This window comes from Dreissena polymorpha, chromosome 14 (genome assembly GCF_020536995.1).
Source record: "Dreissena polymorpha isolate Duluth1 chromosome 14, UMN_Dpol_1.0, whole genome shotgun sequence".
NCBI lineage: Eukaryota > Metazoa > Mollusca > Bivalvia > Myida > Dreissenidae > Dreissena > Dreissena polymorpha.
The window spans coordinates 48,070,592-48,086,679 of record NC_068368.1 but is presented as its reverse complement, the minus strand read 5'-3'; the positions used below and the strand labels follow the sequence as shown (position 1 = coordinate 48,086,679).

General features: G+C 38.2%; 1 protein-coding gene and 1 long non-coding RNA gene across 2 annotated transcripts in view; both read left to right on the top strand.

The window, feature by feature from the left end:
• The window catches only part of LOC127856987 (N6-adenosine-methyltransferase catalytic subunit-like), a 38,678-nt gene extending 24,153 nt beyond the window's left edge, over positions 1 to 14,525 (top strand). Inside the window, exons 10-16 of the mRNA XM_052393228.1 lie at positions 294 to 401; positions 1,311 to 1,498; positions 5,539 to 5,577; positions 9,309 to 9,417; positions 10,788 to 10,853; positions 11,555 to 11,667; positions 14,126 to 14,525. Of these exons, the coding sequence (XP_052249188.1) occupies positions 294 to 401; positions 1,311 to 1,498; positions 5,539 to 5,577; positions 9,309 to 9,417; positions 10,788 to 10,853; positions 11,555 to 11,667; positions 14,126 to 14,246 (744 nt within the window). The 3' untranslated portion in view covers positions 14,247 to 14,525. The remainder of the gene's footprint in view (positions 1 to 293; positions 402 to 1,310; positions 1,499 to 5,538; positions 5,578 to 9,308; positions 9,418 to 10,787; positions 10,854 to 11,554; positions 11,668 to 14,125) is intronic.
• LOC127856989 (uncharacterized) lies at positions 1,543 to 3,696 on the top strand. Its single transcript, XR_008038275.1, has 4 exons — positions 1,543 to 1,881; positions 2,717 to 2,809; positions 3,490 to 3,613; positions 3,676 to 3,696. It is a non-coding gene; the product is annotated as an uncharacterized LOC127856989 (long non-coding RNA).
• Positions 14,526 to 16,088: the final 1,563 nt, after the last annotated feature.

The following is a 16,088-nucleotide window of genomic DNA, read 5'->3' as shown; positions in this document are numbered from 1 at the left end:
AGAGCTTATTTCTGGGGAAAAATGGCTTATGGCATGATTGTAAAGTGTAATCACAGATTAGCCTGTGCAGTCCACACAGGCTAATAAGAGGCTCAGTACCTTCCCCCTAAACTGAATTTTTACTTAGAAGAGACTTCCTTTTAAAAGAAGAATTCTCCTGAGAAGTGTAGAGTGGCCTCCCTGATTAGCCTGTGTGGACTGCACAGGCTAATCTCGGACAATATTTTACGCACATGAATTAGTCCAAGTTTTCTCAGAACTAGGTTCAAATGATGATGTCCTTGCTTTTTCAGTACGTCCACTACCAGGTGGACTATCCTGAAGTCAAGGTCGCAAAAAGGGAGTTGAACCCCACAAAGATGTTGGACACCGGAGAGCAAGTGAACATGTTTCCTCCACAGGTAGGCGGGTTGTGTTTTTCATGCCTTGCATTCGAAGTTTAAGATAGGGTATATTAGAGTCCCTCAGTCAGTCAGCTTGTCTGTAGGTCCATCATATTAAAATGTAAAGCGGTAAGTTTTCGGAGTGAACATTTTATCTTATTTCTCAAGTGTTGTAAGCAATACGTTTATATCATTCTTTGTAATCCACATTTTCCTGAGCTATGTGCTCTTAAGAAAAGTTGTTAGAGGATTTTGTGGTAAATCAGAATTTTGGCAAATCTTCAGTTTTTATATGTTTATGAAGAGATTATGTGTTTGATTATTCTTTGTTTCTCGTTTTAAGCAAGTTTAAAAAATGCTTGCTGTTAAAAATTTTGTTTTATAAAGTTTTATGGGTACAGATATTTTTAATGGTAAAGGTTCCAGTCATTTTATATAGAAAGTAATAAACAATGATTGATCCACAATCTAAGCAGCATGTTGAAAAGTCCATTTCAATTTAGCTAGCAGCTGCAGGACATGTAGGTGATCAATTTTGCATATTGTAAAGGGTTGTCCACGCAGGCTAATCTGGGATGAAAACTACCACCTTGACATGTTTTTTGTAGTAGAAACAAATATTCAATTAAAAAAGGAAAGTGTAATCCCTAAACAGCACAGGCTTATCCGGGACAACACTAATGGCACAAGCAATAAGCCCCATTTTACCAGAACGAGATGCGTATTTGTGTCCATCCTAGTGGATCCAGTGTGACATCCCAGTGGATCCAGTGTGACATCCACGACCCTTACAAGTCCGTAAAGTGTCACGTCAGTCGGCAAACGCTAATCAAGGATGACACTTTTGGCCTAGACTGTTTTTGTTTAAACAAAAACAAAAAGGTTGAAGTACTGTCAGAGCAAGACTCCTATTTTTGTCCATGGTAGTGGGTCCAGTGTGACATCCGGTACCTGGACATGGCGGTGCTGGGCAAGTGCGCGGTGATCATGGCTGACCCACCCTGGGACATCCACATGGAACTGCCATACGGTACCATGAGTGACGATGAGATGAGGAAGATGCCAGTCCCTAAGATGCAGGATGATGGATACATGTTCCTCTGGGTCACTGGCAGGTATATACAGGATACATGTTCCTGTGGGTCACTGGCAGGTATATACATGTTCCTCTGGGTCACTGGCAGTTATATACACAATATATGTTGCTATGGGTCACTGGCAGGTATATACAGGATACATGTTCCTCTGAGTCACTGACAGGTATATACATGTTCCTCTGGGTCACTGACAGGTATATACATGTTCCTCTGGGTCACTGGTAGGTATATACAGGATACATGTTCATCCGGGTCACTGGCAGGTATATACAGGATACATGTTCCTCTGAGTCACTGGCAGGTATACACATGTACCTCTGGGTCACTGGCAGGTATATACAGGATACATGTTCCTCCCGGTCACTGGCAGGTATATACATGTTCCTCTGGGTCACTGGCAGGTATATACAGGATACATGTTCCTCCGGGTCACTGGCAGGTATATACATGTTCCTCTGGGTCACTGGCAGGTATATACAGGATACATGTTCCTCCGGGTCACTGGCAGGTATATACATATTCCTCTGGGTCACTGGCAGGTATATACATGTTCCTCTGGGTCACTGGCAGGTATATATAAGATACATGTTTCTCCGGGTCACTGGCAGGTATATTCATGTTCCTCTGGGTCACTGGCAGCTATATATAGGATACATGTTCCTCTGGGTCACTGGAAGGTATATACAGGATACATGTTCCTCCGGGTCACTGGCAGGTATATACAGGATTTATGTTCCTCTGGGTCACTGGTACGTATATACAGGATACATTTTCTTCTGGGTCACTGGCAGGTATATTCATGTTCCTCTGGATCACTGGCAGGTATATATAGGATACATGTTCCTCTGGGTCACTGGTAGGTATATACAGGATACATGTTCCTCTGGGTCACTGGCAGGAATATTTATGTTCCTCTGGGTCACTGGTAGGTATATACATGATCCTCTGGGTCACTGGCAGGTATATATAGGATACATGTTCCTCTGGGTCACTGGTAGGTATATACAGGATACATGTTCCTCTGGGTCACTGGTAGGTATATACATGTTCCTCTGGGTCACTGGCAGGTATATATAGGATTCATGTTCCTCTGGGTCACTGGTAGGTATATACAGGACACATGTTCCTCTGGGTCACTGGTAGGTATATACATGTTCCTCTGGGTCACTGGCAGGTATATACATGTTCCTCTGGGTCACTGGCAGGTATATACATGTTCCTCTGGGTCACTGGTAGGTATATACATGTTCCTCTGGGTCACTGGTAGGTATATACATGTTCCTCTGGGTCACTGGCAGGTATATACATGTTCCTCTGGGTCACTGGCAGGTATATACATGTTCCTCTTGGTAATTGGCAGGTATATACATGTTCCTCTGGGTCACTGGTAGGTATATACATGTTCCTCTGGGTCACTGGCAGGTATATACATGTTCCTCTGGGTCACTGGCAGGTATATACATGTTTCTCTGGGTCACTGGCAGATATATACATGTTCGTCTGGGTCACTGGAAGGTATATACATGTTCCTCTGGGTCACTGGTAGGTATATACATGTTCATCTGGGTCACTGGCAGGTATATACATGTTCCTCTGGGTCACTGGCAGGTATATACATGTTCCTCTGGGTCACTGGCAGGTATATACATGTCCCTCTGGGTCACTGGCAGGTATACATGTTCCTCTTGGACACTGGCAGGTATATTAATGTTCCTCTGGGTCACTGGCAGGTATACACATGTTCCTTTGGGTCACTGGCAGGTATATACATGTTCCTCTTGGTCACTGGCAGGTATATACATGTTCCTCTGGGTCACTGGCAGGTATATACATGCTCCTCTGGGTCACTGGCAGGTATAAACATGTTCCTCTGGGTCACCGGCAGGTATATACATGCTCCTCTGGGTCACTGGCAGGTATAAACATGTTCCTCTGGGTCACTGGCAGGTATATACATGTTCCTCTGGGTCACTGGCAGGTATAAACATGTTCCTCTGGGTCACTGGTAGGTATATACATGTTCCTCTGGGTCACTGGCAGGTATATACATGTTCCTCTGGGTCACTGGCAGGTATATACATGTTCCTCTGGGTCACTGGCAGGTATATACATGTTCCTCTGGGTCACTGGTAGGTTTATACATGTTCCTCTGGGTCACTGGCAGGTATATACATGTTCCTCGGGGTCACTGGCAGGTATATACATGTTCCTCTGGGTCACTGGTAGGTATATACAGGAGCCTCGCTCTGTGAAGTGTTTTTTTATGCATGTCGTCCTATATAAGCCTGTGTAGTCTGCACAGGCTAATCATGTACAACACTTTCTAATATATTGTATTTTTCGTTTAAAGGAAGACTTTTGTTGACAAAAATCCAGTTTAGGCAGTAAGTGCTGACACTGTTAATACTGTGCGACCGTACAAGCTTATCTGGTCATCATTTTACACACATGCATTTAAGCCCCTTTCAACGGGCAGGCAAACCCTTTTGACCAGGAAATCTTGCTGGTGTAGTTGGTTAATGTAAAGATGTTGAATGACAACACAAACAGGTTATGTTGTTGGCGTTCTTTACTTTTAAGATGCAGGATAATATATTTTGGATGCGTGTTCTGTGGGTTATTGATGCGTAATGGTGTTGTTGTTTACAAAGTTGCAGGGAGGCATTACAGATTGCATAGTCTATAGTGCTGTCCCTCGCATAAAAATAATAAATGATATGAAAATGTGAGGCATAGAATAACTGTAGTTAATTAACTATAATGCCTTTTTCTGATCAATTGTATGATTAGTATTAGTATATATTTAGGACAATCCATCAGCTTTGTACAAGTGATTATATTTTCTATAATTATGCTCCCCCAAAAAATTTGGGGGGGAGCATATAGTCGCCGCTTCGTCTGTCCGTGCGTCCGTCCGTCCATGCACAATTTTTTGTCCGGGCTATTTCTCAGCAACTAATGACCGGAATTCAATGAAACTTTCTGGGAAGCTTCACTACCAAGAGGAGATGTGCTTATTATCAGCGGGTTCTGGTCGGATGATTTTTACAGAGTTATGGCCCTTTGAAATTTTCCATTAACTGTACATATAGTGCAATTCTTGGCCGGGCTATTTCTCAGCAATTAATGACCGGAATTGAATTAAACTTTATGGGAAGCTTCACTACCAAGAGGAGATGTGCATATTATCAGCCGGTTCTGGTCGGATGATTTTTCACAGAGTTATGGCCCTTTGAAATTTTCCATTAACTGTAAATATAGTGCAATTCTTGTCCGGGATATTTCTCAGCAACTAATGACGGAAATGCAATGAAACTTTATGGAAAGCTTCACTTCCAAGAGGAGATGTGCATATTATCAACCGGTTCACGTCGGATGATTTTTCACAGAGTTATGGCCCTTCGAAATTTTCCATTGTACATATGGTGCAATTCTTGTCTGAGCTATCTCTCGGCAACTTGTTACGGGAATTCAATGAAACTTTATGGGAAGCTTCACTACCAAGAGGAGATGTGTATTTAATCAGCTGGTTCTCGTCGGATGATTTTTCACAGAGTTATGGCCCTTTGAAATTTCCATTGTACATATAGTGCAATTCTTGTCCGAGCGATTTCTCAGCAACTTATTACGGGAATTCAATGAAACTTTATGGGAAGCTTCACTACCAACAGGAGATGTGCATATTATCAGCCGGTTATGGTCGGATGATTTTTCACAGAGTCATGGCCCTTTTAAATTTTCTTTAAACTGTACATATAGTGCAATTCTTGTCTGGGCTATTTCTCCCCAACTTCTGACTGGAATACAATGAAGCTTTATGGGAAGCTTAACTCCCTTGAGGAGATGCACATGTTATAAGTGGGTTCTGGTTAGATGATTTATTTAGAGAGTTATGGCCCTTTGAAAATTTTAATTTGCTAAACCAGCCATTGTATTATTTTGTCCAAAGTTATGCCCCTCAAAACGTTTCCTTTTATCTGAATATATAGTGCAATATTGTGACAAAAAAAAACTTTGGGGAGCATCACCCGTCTTCGACGGTTTCTTGTTTATTTTAGAGCTATGGAGTTGGGAAGAGAATGCCTTGAACAATGGGGGTGAGTATTTTACTATAACTAAAAGTCATTGTTAAAGTAACCTATAGTTACCTGGCTGAGCATTGATGTTAAAGGAGCATTTTTACAATTAATTGTATGGCTGTTTTAGGTTCGTACATGTATAATGTTTCACCATATGTTTCATTTTTAGCTCATCTATTTAAAAAAAAAAAAAAAGAGCTATTGTCATCATCTTGGCGTCGGCGTTGGCGTCCGGTTAAGTTTTGCGTTTAGGTCCACTTTTCTCAGAAAGGTATCAATGCTATTGCATTCAAACTTGGTACACCTTCTAACTATCATGAGAGGACTGGGCAGGCAAAGTTAGATAACTCTGGCATGCATTTTGACAGAATTATGTGCCCTTTTTATACTTAGAAAATTGAATATTTTGGTTAAGTTTTGTGTTTAGGTCCATTTTACTTCTGAAGTATCAAAGCTATTGCTTTCATACTTGCAACACTTACTAACTATCATAAGGGGACTGTGCAGGCAAAGTAATGTACTTCTGACTGGCATTTTGACAGAATTATGTGCCTTTTTTATACTTAGAAAATTGAAAATATGGTTAAGTTTTGTGTTAAGGTCCAATTTTTTGAAAGCTATTGCTTTCTTTCTTGCACCGTTTACTAACTATCATAAGGGGACTGTGCAGGCAAAGTTATGTAACTCTGACTGGCATTTTGACGGAATTATGGGCCCTTTATACTTGAAAATTTGGTTAAGTTTTGTGTTTTGGTCCACTTTACCCCTAAAGGACTTGGCACACTTGCAAACTATCATAAGGGACAGTAAAGGACAAGTTGCATTACTCTGGTTGTCATTTTTACGGAATTATGGCCCTTTTGTGACTTTGAATATATTGTTACATTTTGTATTTAGATCCACTTTACTTCTAAAGTATCAAGGCTATTGCTTTAAAACTTCAAATACTTTCATGCTATCATGAGGGTACTGTACCTGGCAAGTTGAATTTTACCTTGACCTTTGAATGACCTTGACTCTCAAGGTAAAAAAACAACACCATCCTCCCCCCCATTAAAAAATTCGGAGGGGATAAAGTAATTGGTCCTGTCCGTCTGTCCATCCGTCTGTCCGTCCGTCTGTCCGTCCAGCCGAAACTTTGTCCGGAGCATAGCTCCAAATCTATTCAATAGATTTACTAGTACTTTAAACTTAGAATATAAACAGATGGCAACTAGGAGAAGTGCAGTGACCAAGAACAATAACTCTATCTACCTTAGTTTTTGAATTATCTCCCCTTTTATATAACTTTAAAGTAAATTTTTGACCGGAGCATAACTCAAAATATACTGAAGTGATTTACTTGAAATTTAAAATATAAACAGATGGGAATTAGGAGAAGTGCAGTGACCAAGAACCAAAACTCTACCTTAGTTTTTTAATTATCTCCCCTTTTATATAATTTTTAAGTAAATTTTTGCCCGGATCATAACTCTAAATCTACTGAAAGGATTTACTTGAAACTTGAAATATAAACAGATGGCAAGTAGGAAAAGTGCAGTGACTAAGAACCATAACTCTATCTACCTTAGTTTTTGAATTATCTCCCCTTTTATATAACTTTAAAGTAAATTTTTGTCCGGATCATAATTCTAAATCTACTAAAGGGATTTACTTGAAACTTGAAATATAAACAGATGGCAACTAGGAGAATTGCAGTGACCAAGAACCATAACTCTATCTACCTTAGTTTTTAAATTATCTCCCCTTTTAAATAATTTTAAAGTAAATTTTTGTCCGGAGCATAATCTAAATGTACTGAATGGATTTACTTGAAACTTCAAATATAAACAGATGGCAAGTAGGAGAAGTGCAGTGACTAAGAACCATAACTCTATCTACCTTAGTGTTTGAATTATCTCTTTTTATTTGATTTCAAAGTAAATTTTGTCCGGAGCATAATGAATTATCTCCCTTTATTTGTTTTTACAAATATTATTCTACTCTCTAAAACAAATGTTGTCATACAAGCAAACACATTTCGGCGGGAATTTGGATCTGTGACAAGCTCTTGTTTTAATTAAAGATCATCTAATAAATGACCATCACACCCTCACACTATACCTTACCACCCCCCACCCCAAAAAAATAATTTTTATGTCCCCGGTAGGGTGGCATATAGCAGTTGAACTGTCCGTCAATATGTCTGTCAGTCTGTCCGTCCGTCCTAAAACTTTAACATTGGCCATAACTTTTTCACTTTTGAAGATAGCAACTTGATATTTGGCATGCATGTGTATCTAATGGAGCTGCACATTTTGAGTAGTGAAAGGTCAAGGTCATTCTTAATGTCAAATGTCAAATTTATGGTGTCTGTCCGTCTGAAAACTTTAACATTGGCCATAACTTTTTTAATATTGAAGATAGCAACTTGATATTTTGCATGCATGTGTACCTCATGGAGCTGCACATTTTGAAAGGTCAAGGTCATCCTTCAAGGTCAACAAAAACATAAAATTTCAAAGCCGCGTTTTCATGAAGCTGCACATTTTGAGTGGTGGAAGTTCAAGGTCAAGGTCATTCTTCAAGGTCAAGATCATCCTTTAAGGTCAAAGGTCAAACAAAAATATTTCAAAGCGGCGTTATCATGAAGCTGCACATTTTGATTGGTGGAAGTTCAAGGTCAAGGTCATCCTTCAAGGTCAAGGTCATCCTTCAAGGTAAAAAATAAAATTAAATCAAAGTGGCGTTATCATAAAGCTGCACATTTTGAGTGGTGGAAGTTCAAGGTCAAGGTCATCCTTCAAGGTAAAAAAAAAAAAATTAAATAATAATTTCAAAGCAGCGTTCTCATGAAGCTGCACATTTTGAGTGGTGGAAGTTCAAGGTCATCTGTCAAGGTCATCCTTCAAGGTCAAAGATAAAAAAAAATTATATTCAAAGTGGCGTTCTCATGAAGCTGCACATTTTGAGTGATGGAAGGTCAAGGTCATTCTTCAAGGTCAAGGTCATCCTTCAAGGTCGCAGGTCAAAATAAATAAATTTCAAAGCGGCTTTATCATGAAGCTGCACATTTTGAGTGGTGGAAGGTCTAGGTCAAGGCCATCCTTCAAGGTCAAGGTTATCCTTCAAGGTCAAAGTTAAAAAAAAATATATTTCAAAGCGGCGTTCTCATAAAGCTGCACATTTTGAGTGGTGGAAGTTCAAGGTCCAGGTCATCCTCAAGGTCAAAGGTAAAAAAAAATAAAAATAATTAAAAGCGACGCAAAAGGGGGCATTGTGTTTCTGACAAACACATCTCTTGTTTTTTTCAAACCTGGTTAAAAAACACAAATATTTATTTTTATTATTTTATTTTTGAAATACCGTCCAACCATCCCACCCAAGAATATCCCCCCCCCCCCCCCAAAAAAAATATTTTTTTTTGTGTGCATTTTTTTGCATTTTTGAAAGATAATGTAATAAATGACCACACCCCCACACTATACACCCCTCTCCACTCCACCCTTCCCTCCTTTGTGATTGAAATTGAGATAGGTCCCTACGCCTTTAAAAAGAAAAATAGATGAGCGGTCTGCACTTGTTATTACAGCCACACCCCTTTCCCAGTTGGTGGGTTTCTTAGGCCTATTTAAGCCTGTTTATGACAAAGCTCAAGTTTTTTATCTAGTGATAATACCTAGCAATAGAGCCTACATGTGCATTGTTTTGTATGTGTATATTGGTGTTTGTGTACAAGGCATTGATAGTTCCTATTTACACTCCCACAGTTACAAGCGCATTGATGAGATCATATGGGTGAAGACCAATCAGCTGCAGCGTATCATCCGGACTGGGCGCACTGGGCACTGGTTCAACCACGGCAAGGAGCACTGTCTGGTAGGTTACACACCTAGAAAGTATGCAGGTTACATACCACAAGAAAAAGAAGGATATAGTAGATTACAGGTCTAGAATGTTGAGTTACATACCATTAATGTCTGGTAGATAGTACACTTTGAATGACATACTGTTATTTCATAATAAATTATGTTTTGTAGTTTGTACTTACATTGTCTGGTAGGTATCACCTGAAATGCTCCTGTGTTTGCATGTAGAATATCTGGTATATGTAAATTATATACCGGGGATGAATGGCATGTTACATTTATCCATCAAATAGGGTACCATATAGAATATCTGGTATTTAATACATGTATATTGAAGGTCTGGTAGGTAACACCTAGATTGTCTAGGAATATGCATCTATAATGTATGGTAGGTTTTATCTAAAATTTCTGGTAAGTTTTATCTAAGAAGGATGGTAGGTTTCATCTAGAATGTATGGTTGGTTTCATCTAGAATGTATGGTAGGTTTCATCCAGAATGTATGGTAGGTATCATCTAGAAAGTATGGTAGGTTTCATCTAGAATGTATGGTAGGTATCATCTAGAAAGTATGGTAGGTTTCATCTAGAATGTATGGTAGGTATCATCTAGAAAGTATGGTAGGTTTCATCTAGAATGTATGGTAGGTATCATCTAGAAAGTATGGTAGGTTTCATCTAGAATGTATGGTAGGTTTCATCTAGAATGTATGGTAGGTTTCATCTAGAATGTATGGTAGGTTTCATCCAGAATGTATGGTAGGTATCATCTAGAAAGTATGGTAGGTTTCATCTATAATGTATGGTAGGTATCATCTAGAAAGGATGGTAGGTTTCATCCAGAATGTATGGTAGGTATCATCTAGAAAGTATGGTAGGTTTCATCTATAATGTATGGTAGGTTTCATCTATAATGTATGGTAGGTTTCATCTATAATGTATGGTAGGTTTCATCTATAATGTATGGTAGGTTTCATCTATAATGTATTGTATGTTTCATCTAGAATAACTGGTAAGTTTTATCTAGGAAGTATGGCAGGTTTCAAGAAAGTCTAGTAGGTCAGTTTAATGTCTTATTATAGTAGATTGCACCTTTATTGACTTATAGGTTACAAATTTATTGTTGGTAGCCAGCATACTTGCACTGTAGGTTCTTGTGTATGTCTGAAATTTTCATTTTGCTTCATTACAAAAATGTCATTAAGGTTACACAGCTGCAATCATTTTTGTGTTACATTAATGATAGTTTATTAGGTTACATCTTTATTACAGTTTACATGTAAGGATGTTTGATGGGTTACATGTTCATTTTAGTGTGTTTAGATCCACCATTCAATGTGCTCTAAATTTGTTGATAGTAACAGAGTTGTGATTTTTTTGTAGGTTGGTGTTAAAGGAAATCCAAAAGGAGTCAATAAAGGATTGGATTGTGATGTTATCGTGGCAGAGGTAACATTGTGTGACATGTAATGTTTTGGTCAGCTATAGTGGTGATAATAACGTGTTTTTGGGTTGTTTAAATTTTTAAGTTAGGTAAAATGTTAATATCAACCATGTGTGTATTCCTGTTTACTACTAAATATATACCATTGAACTTAACAATTAATCAAAATACTTGATCAAATACTTCTGTTCTATCAAAGTCATTTGCAGTTATGTTTAATAAGTTGAGGAGCAAACATGCAGGCGAACCTTATTACTGTAAGAAATACTAGACAAACAATTATGAAGACACATACCCAAATATTGATACCTGAAATCAAATACATGTATTTGCAATGAAAGTAAGCTAAAGTTGTATCATTTTTAGCTCGGCGGTTTTCGGAGAAAACCCGAGGTATTATCATAGCCAGCTTGTCGTAAGGCCTCGTGCTAAAACCTTTACATTTTGTTAACCTTTTGAACATTGGCTCTAAAATCAAAGTGCTTCCACCTACAACTTTGAAACTTATTATTTAAATGCACCTTGATGAGTTCTACACGCCACACCCATTTTGGAGTCCTTAGGTCAAAGGTCAAGGTCAGTGACCTCTAAAAAAAAATAATCTGACAAGCTTTCAATTATTCAAAACTGCACACGCAGCCGAGCGTTGGCGCCCGTTATGCGGTGCTCTTGTTTCCTTTATTCTATTTATATGTTTATACTGTAGGTGCGTGCTACTAGTCACAAGCCTGATGAGATATACGGTATCATAGAACGCCTCTCTCCTGGCACAAGAAAGGTGGAGCTGTTTGGACGACCACATAATGTTCAGCCAAACTGGTAAGGCACTTGGATATTGTGGCATCTTTTTATATTAAATAACTTTAACGACACATCAGTAGTGTTAAATTAAATAATGCATAGCAAATCTTAAGTAAAGCACTGTTAATAATTGTATAAATCGATGTTAACAAGAACTTTTTAACACTTTCTGACTCAGAAGCGATTTGAAAATGGCTATGTGCAAACAGCATAAAACCAGAACAGCCTGCGAGTAACTGGCAGTATGTTAAGGTTGTATGCTGTTTGTTGCTCATCAGTATCTAAGGGATGGATATGAAGCCATTAAAACTTGAATTTTTAAAGAAAGATCTCTAATTAAATTTAACTTGCTAAGGGACTACAAATGCGTCAAAATAGGAATCTAAGAGGTAAAGGGTTAATAGCATGTGCAACCCTGAGTAGGGTAATATGGAGTCATTTTGTCTGTGGGACTGTGCATACATGTACATCTGGACATAGTATTTTTTGTCCGTGGCATATCTTGACAACGTAAAGAGACATGAGCATGAGACTTTATACATCGATAGATTTAACTGAGGGTAAATGCAGTGCAGAAGAACCATAATGCTTGCTTTAATATTTTCCACATTCAGTATTGCCTTTCATAAATTTCCCAAAACAAAAAATATTATATATGCATATCTGTTAAATTATATAGAGAATAATAGGTTAGTGTTGATTATAGATCAGGTTTATCATGCGAGGCTTAGAAAACAAAAAGCACGAGCCTTGGCGAGTGCTTTTTCGTTTTCGTGCCGAGCATGATAAACCTGATCTATAATCAACACTAACCTATTATTCTATTTATCCCACTTTTTATTCAGTAAACTATTTTTATTTAAACAAAATAAGTTTTCATGAGTGTTTGTCGTACTTTGATAATGACTGTAGTGTAACCAAGGTCAGTGTATTACTCCGCGTTCCAAAAATAACCGCTGATCAAATAATCATATTTTTTTTTAATCAGAATATCGTTCTGTAACAAAGTGTCGAGCGTTATTTATTACAATTTTAATAATATTGAATTGCAAATCTTTAAGTTTTATGATATCAATATGACATTAAGTTGTTATATACAAGGAACTACATTTGTTTACAACGTAGCCTAACACCACAAACAATTCACTTTCGATATCAAACTATCGAGTCGATCACGAGGTGCACAATATTTCCTTCTTTGTTATAATATGTGGTTATTTCGTGACAAAATAACAAAGATTACTTGGATTTAAGCTAATTATATACATTAACATTTTGAATGTTGAAAGTGGCACCAAAGAATTGTGAGGCAAAGTTGTTCGAACTAGAGAAAGACATTTGCAAGTGAAGTGACTGGGTGGGGCGAACATCAAGATCATTTTTTTCGACGGTAGACATCGGTTGTCTAGGCTGCATTTCGGCCATAGTTTCAGTGCGTGAAGGTGAACAAGAGGAATCTGTTGGATTGTTACATTTACTGGACTGAGCAAGAATGAACACTTTTGCTGCTGTTCAACAGATATGTTGGAATAATTGGTTATGGACTGGACATTTTTGTGCCCTGTTATGGCCATGGTTTCAGTGGGTGGAATGTTTGCATTTCGAAGTTTTGGGACCAGGAATTTGCGAACTGAGTGGTTCGTTATTCTCTTGTGCTTGAGAAAGCCGGCGTCTTTTGCCATGGCCTTCAGCATCTGACCTAACTTGTTGACACCCAATTGTTGACGCAAGAATCACCGGGATGCAGTGTCATTTGTGCGTATTGCCAGGTAGAAAAGATGCTTTAAAGAAAAATCAGATGGACGCATATCCGAGTACATCTTGTAAATGAACACAGGATTTCTTGGTCCAGACGATTGTTTTCTACGGTCAAAGGGGAGCAACTCGAACTGACTTCTTCAAAGGGGAGCAACAACAACAGAACCTATTTGCATAGTGTTAAATTTACCTAATACTAGGTTTTAATGACAATAAATGACAAAAAACTCGTTTTTTTGCTACTTTCCTTTGTTTTAAGGTCATTAAGATTGACAAACATTTGAGATTGTTTTTATTATTGATGCACTTGGCAAATACAGGTGACGAGGTGCGTGGGAAAAAGTAGTCCCGGTTCGGCAGTTGATGACGTCATTTCGTGCCATTGATTATAGCCTTGCCGTTGATTATAGATGAAATTTAATCAACGGGGCTTTAATCAACCGATTTCGCTGTAAAAGTGGGATAAAAGAGATATTAGAATGAAACTTAAATGGTAGTGAACTCTTACTAATGGGAATTGCAGTTCCCAAGAAATATAAGTATTGCTTCCATGTTTTAAGAGTTATTTCCCATGGTTTGAAACCAATTAGACATGATAATGACAATTCTGATGGAACCAAGCAAGGCCATAATTATGTACAGATTCAACATGGCTTCTCAAATATGTGCATAACCATTTGTGGTGCTAATATGTCATGTGATATTTGGTTATCTACAGGATCACACTTGGCAACCAGCTTGAAGGCGTTCGATTGGTTGATCCAGAAATTGTGACCAGATTTAAGGAAAAATACCCGGATGGAAATTGTATGGGGCCCAGTAGTAACGATGGGAGGTAGGGGACAGTACTGAGATTAACTGTGGACCACATTGGATGACCTTGGAATTATACGCTTGTGAAGGTCAATGTCAGATGGTTTAGATTGGACAATAAAGAGCTTGGGCTGGTACTGCTCGGGCCATGTGCAGTCGGTGGTGATCAATGGTTGGCGTTATCAGGATGTTCTTATTGAAGCTCATGTTTGTGTTTGCACCATTCTGAAGTGCATGACGTTGATTGCCATGTTTGTTGAACAAATTTATTGTACTTGTCCGCACAATAAATAAACATCAACTGGTGTCTGTAGAATGCATAACAACAATTTTTATTTTTATTTTGCCCCCGGTAGGGTGGCATATAGCATTTGAATTGTCTGTCCGTGAGTCCGTCCGAAAACTTTAACATTGGCCATTATTTTGCAATATTGAAGATAGCAACTTGATATTTGGCATGTATGTGTATCTCATAGAGCCGCACATTTTGAGTGGTTAAAGGTCAAGGTCATCCTTCAAGGTCAAAAGTAAACAAAATTCAATCCAAGGGAAGTAAAAAGCTTTAAAAGGGAGATAATTTCTAAACCTGTCAAATGATATATTGAAATTTTATTTTAAAGCGATGCAATAGAGGGGAATTGTGTTTTCAGGTCAGGCTACTATAACCTCCTGAAGAGGCCAGTAGGACCTGTAAATAAACTCTGAAATACACACGGGGAATTGTGTTTTTGACAAACACAGCTCTTGTTTACTTAATAAATGTACATTCAACTTGATTTGATATGGTGGTATTGAATGCTATGTTCAGTAGATGTTTTTATATGATTCTATATGTTTGTAAGTAAATATTATACAAACATCATTGTTGTGTGCTTATATAATGCGCTCTGACTGTGATACAGGAGGCAATTAGTGATAGTCCTATTGTGTGTCCTTTTGTCTCTTGTGCCATATTTCTGTATGTGATTTGTCCATTTCTCTGTCATGACAGGTGCTTTTGGTTATATTTTTTCATCTAGAACCAACACCTATAGCTGCAACTCTTTCATACGTGCACAGTTGTCTCTTTTGAATGTTTCATATACATCCATATCACACACTCTCACTTTAACCTTGACCTTGGTTGGACTAGTAATATAACAAATGGTCTATTTCTTGGTTTACTATTATTTTTATGTCCCCCACCACTATAGTGGGGGACATATTGTTTTTGCCCTGTCTGATGGTTTGTTTGTTTGTTTGTTTGTTTGCCCCAACTTAAACATTTGCCATAACTTTTGCAATATTGAAGATAGCAACTTCATATTTGGCATGCATGTGTATCTCATGGAGCTGCACATTTTGAGTGGTGAAAGGTCATCCTTCAAGGTCAAAGGTCAAATATATGGGTCAAAATCGCTCATTAAATGTACACTTTTGCAATATTGAAGCTAGCAACTTGATATTTGGCATGCATGTGTATCTCATGGAGCTGCACATTTTGAGTGGTGAAAGGTCAAGGTCAAAGGTCATATATATGGGGGCATAGTGTTTCACAAACACATCGCTTGCATATGTTACCAAGCAGCACCACTGTTTGATACAACAGTTGGATACTGACTCTGTTGCTGTTTCTTGTCTTCTCTTAGCACCTTTCTTATCTAACCTTGACCGTAAAGACTTGACCCTGACCTCATTTGAATTTATAATAATTTATGATGTCTTAGAGACTGGCCTTTCAGCACCAAATGAAGACATGTGTGTTTGTCAAACACTGATGCTTGTTTTAATGCCAGTCCGTGAACCAGCACCTTTCACAAATGAATTATGAAACTCATGGTATAGCAGGAATTTCTTGTAAATATCCCATAGCGTTTGTTTTATTTAAC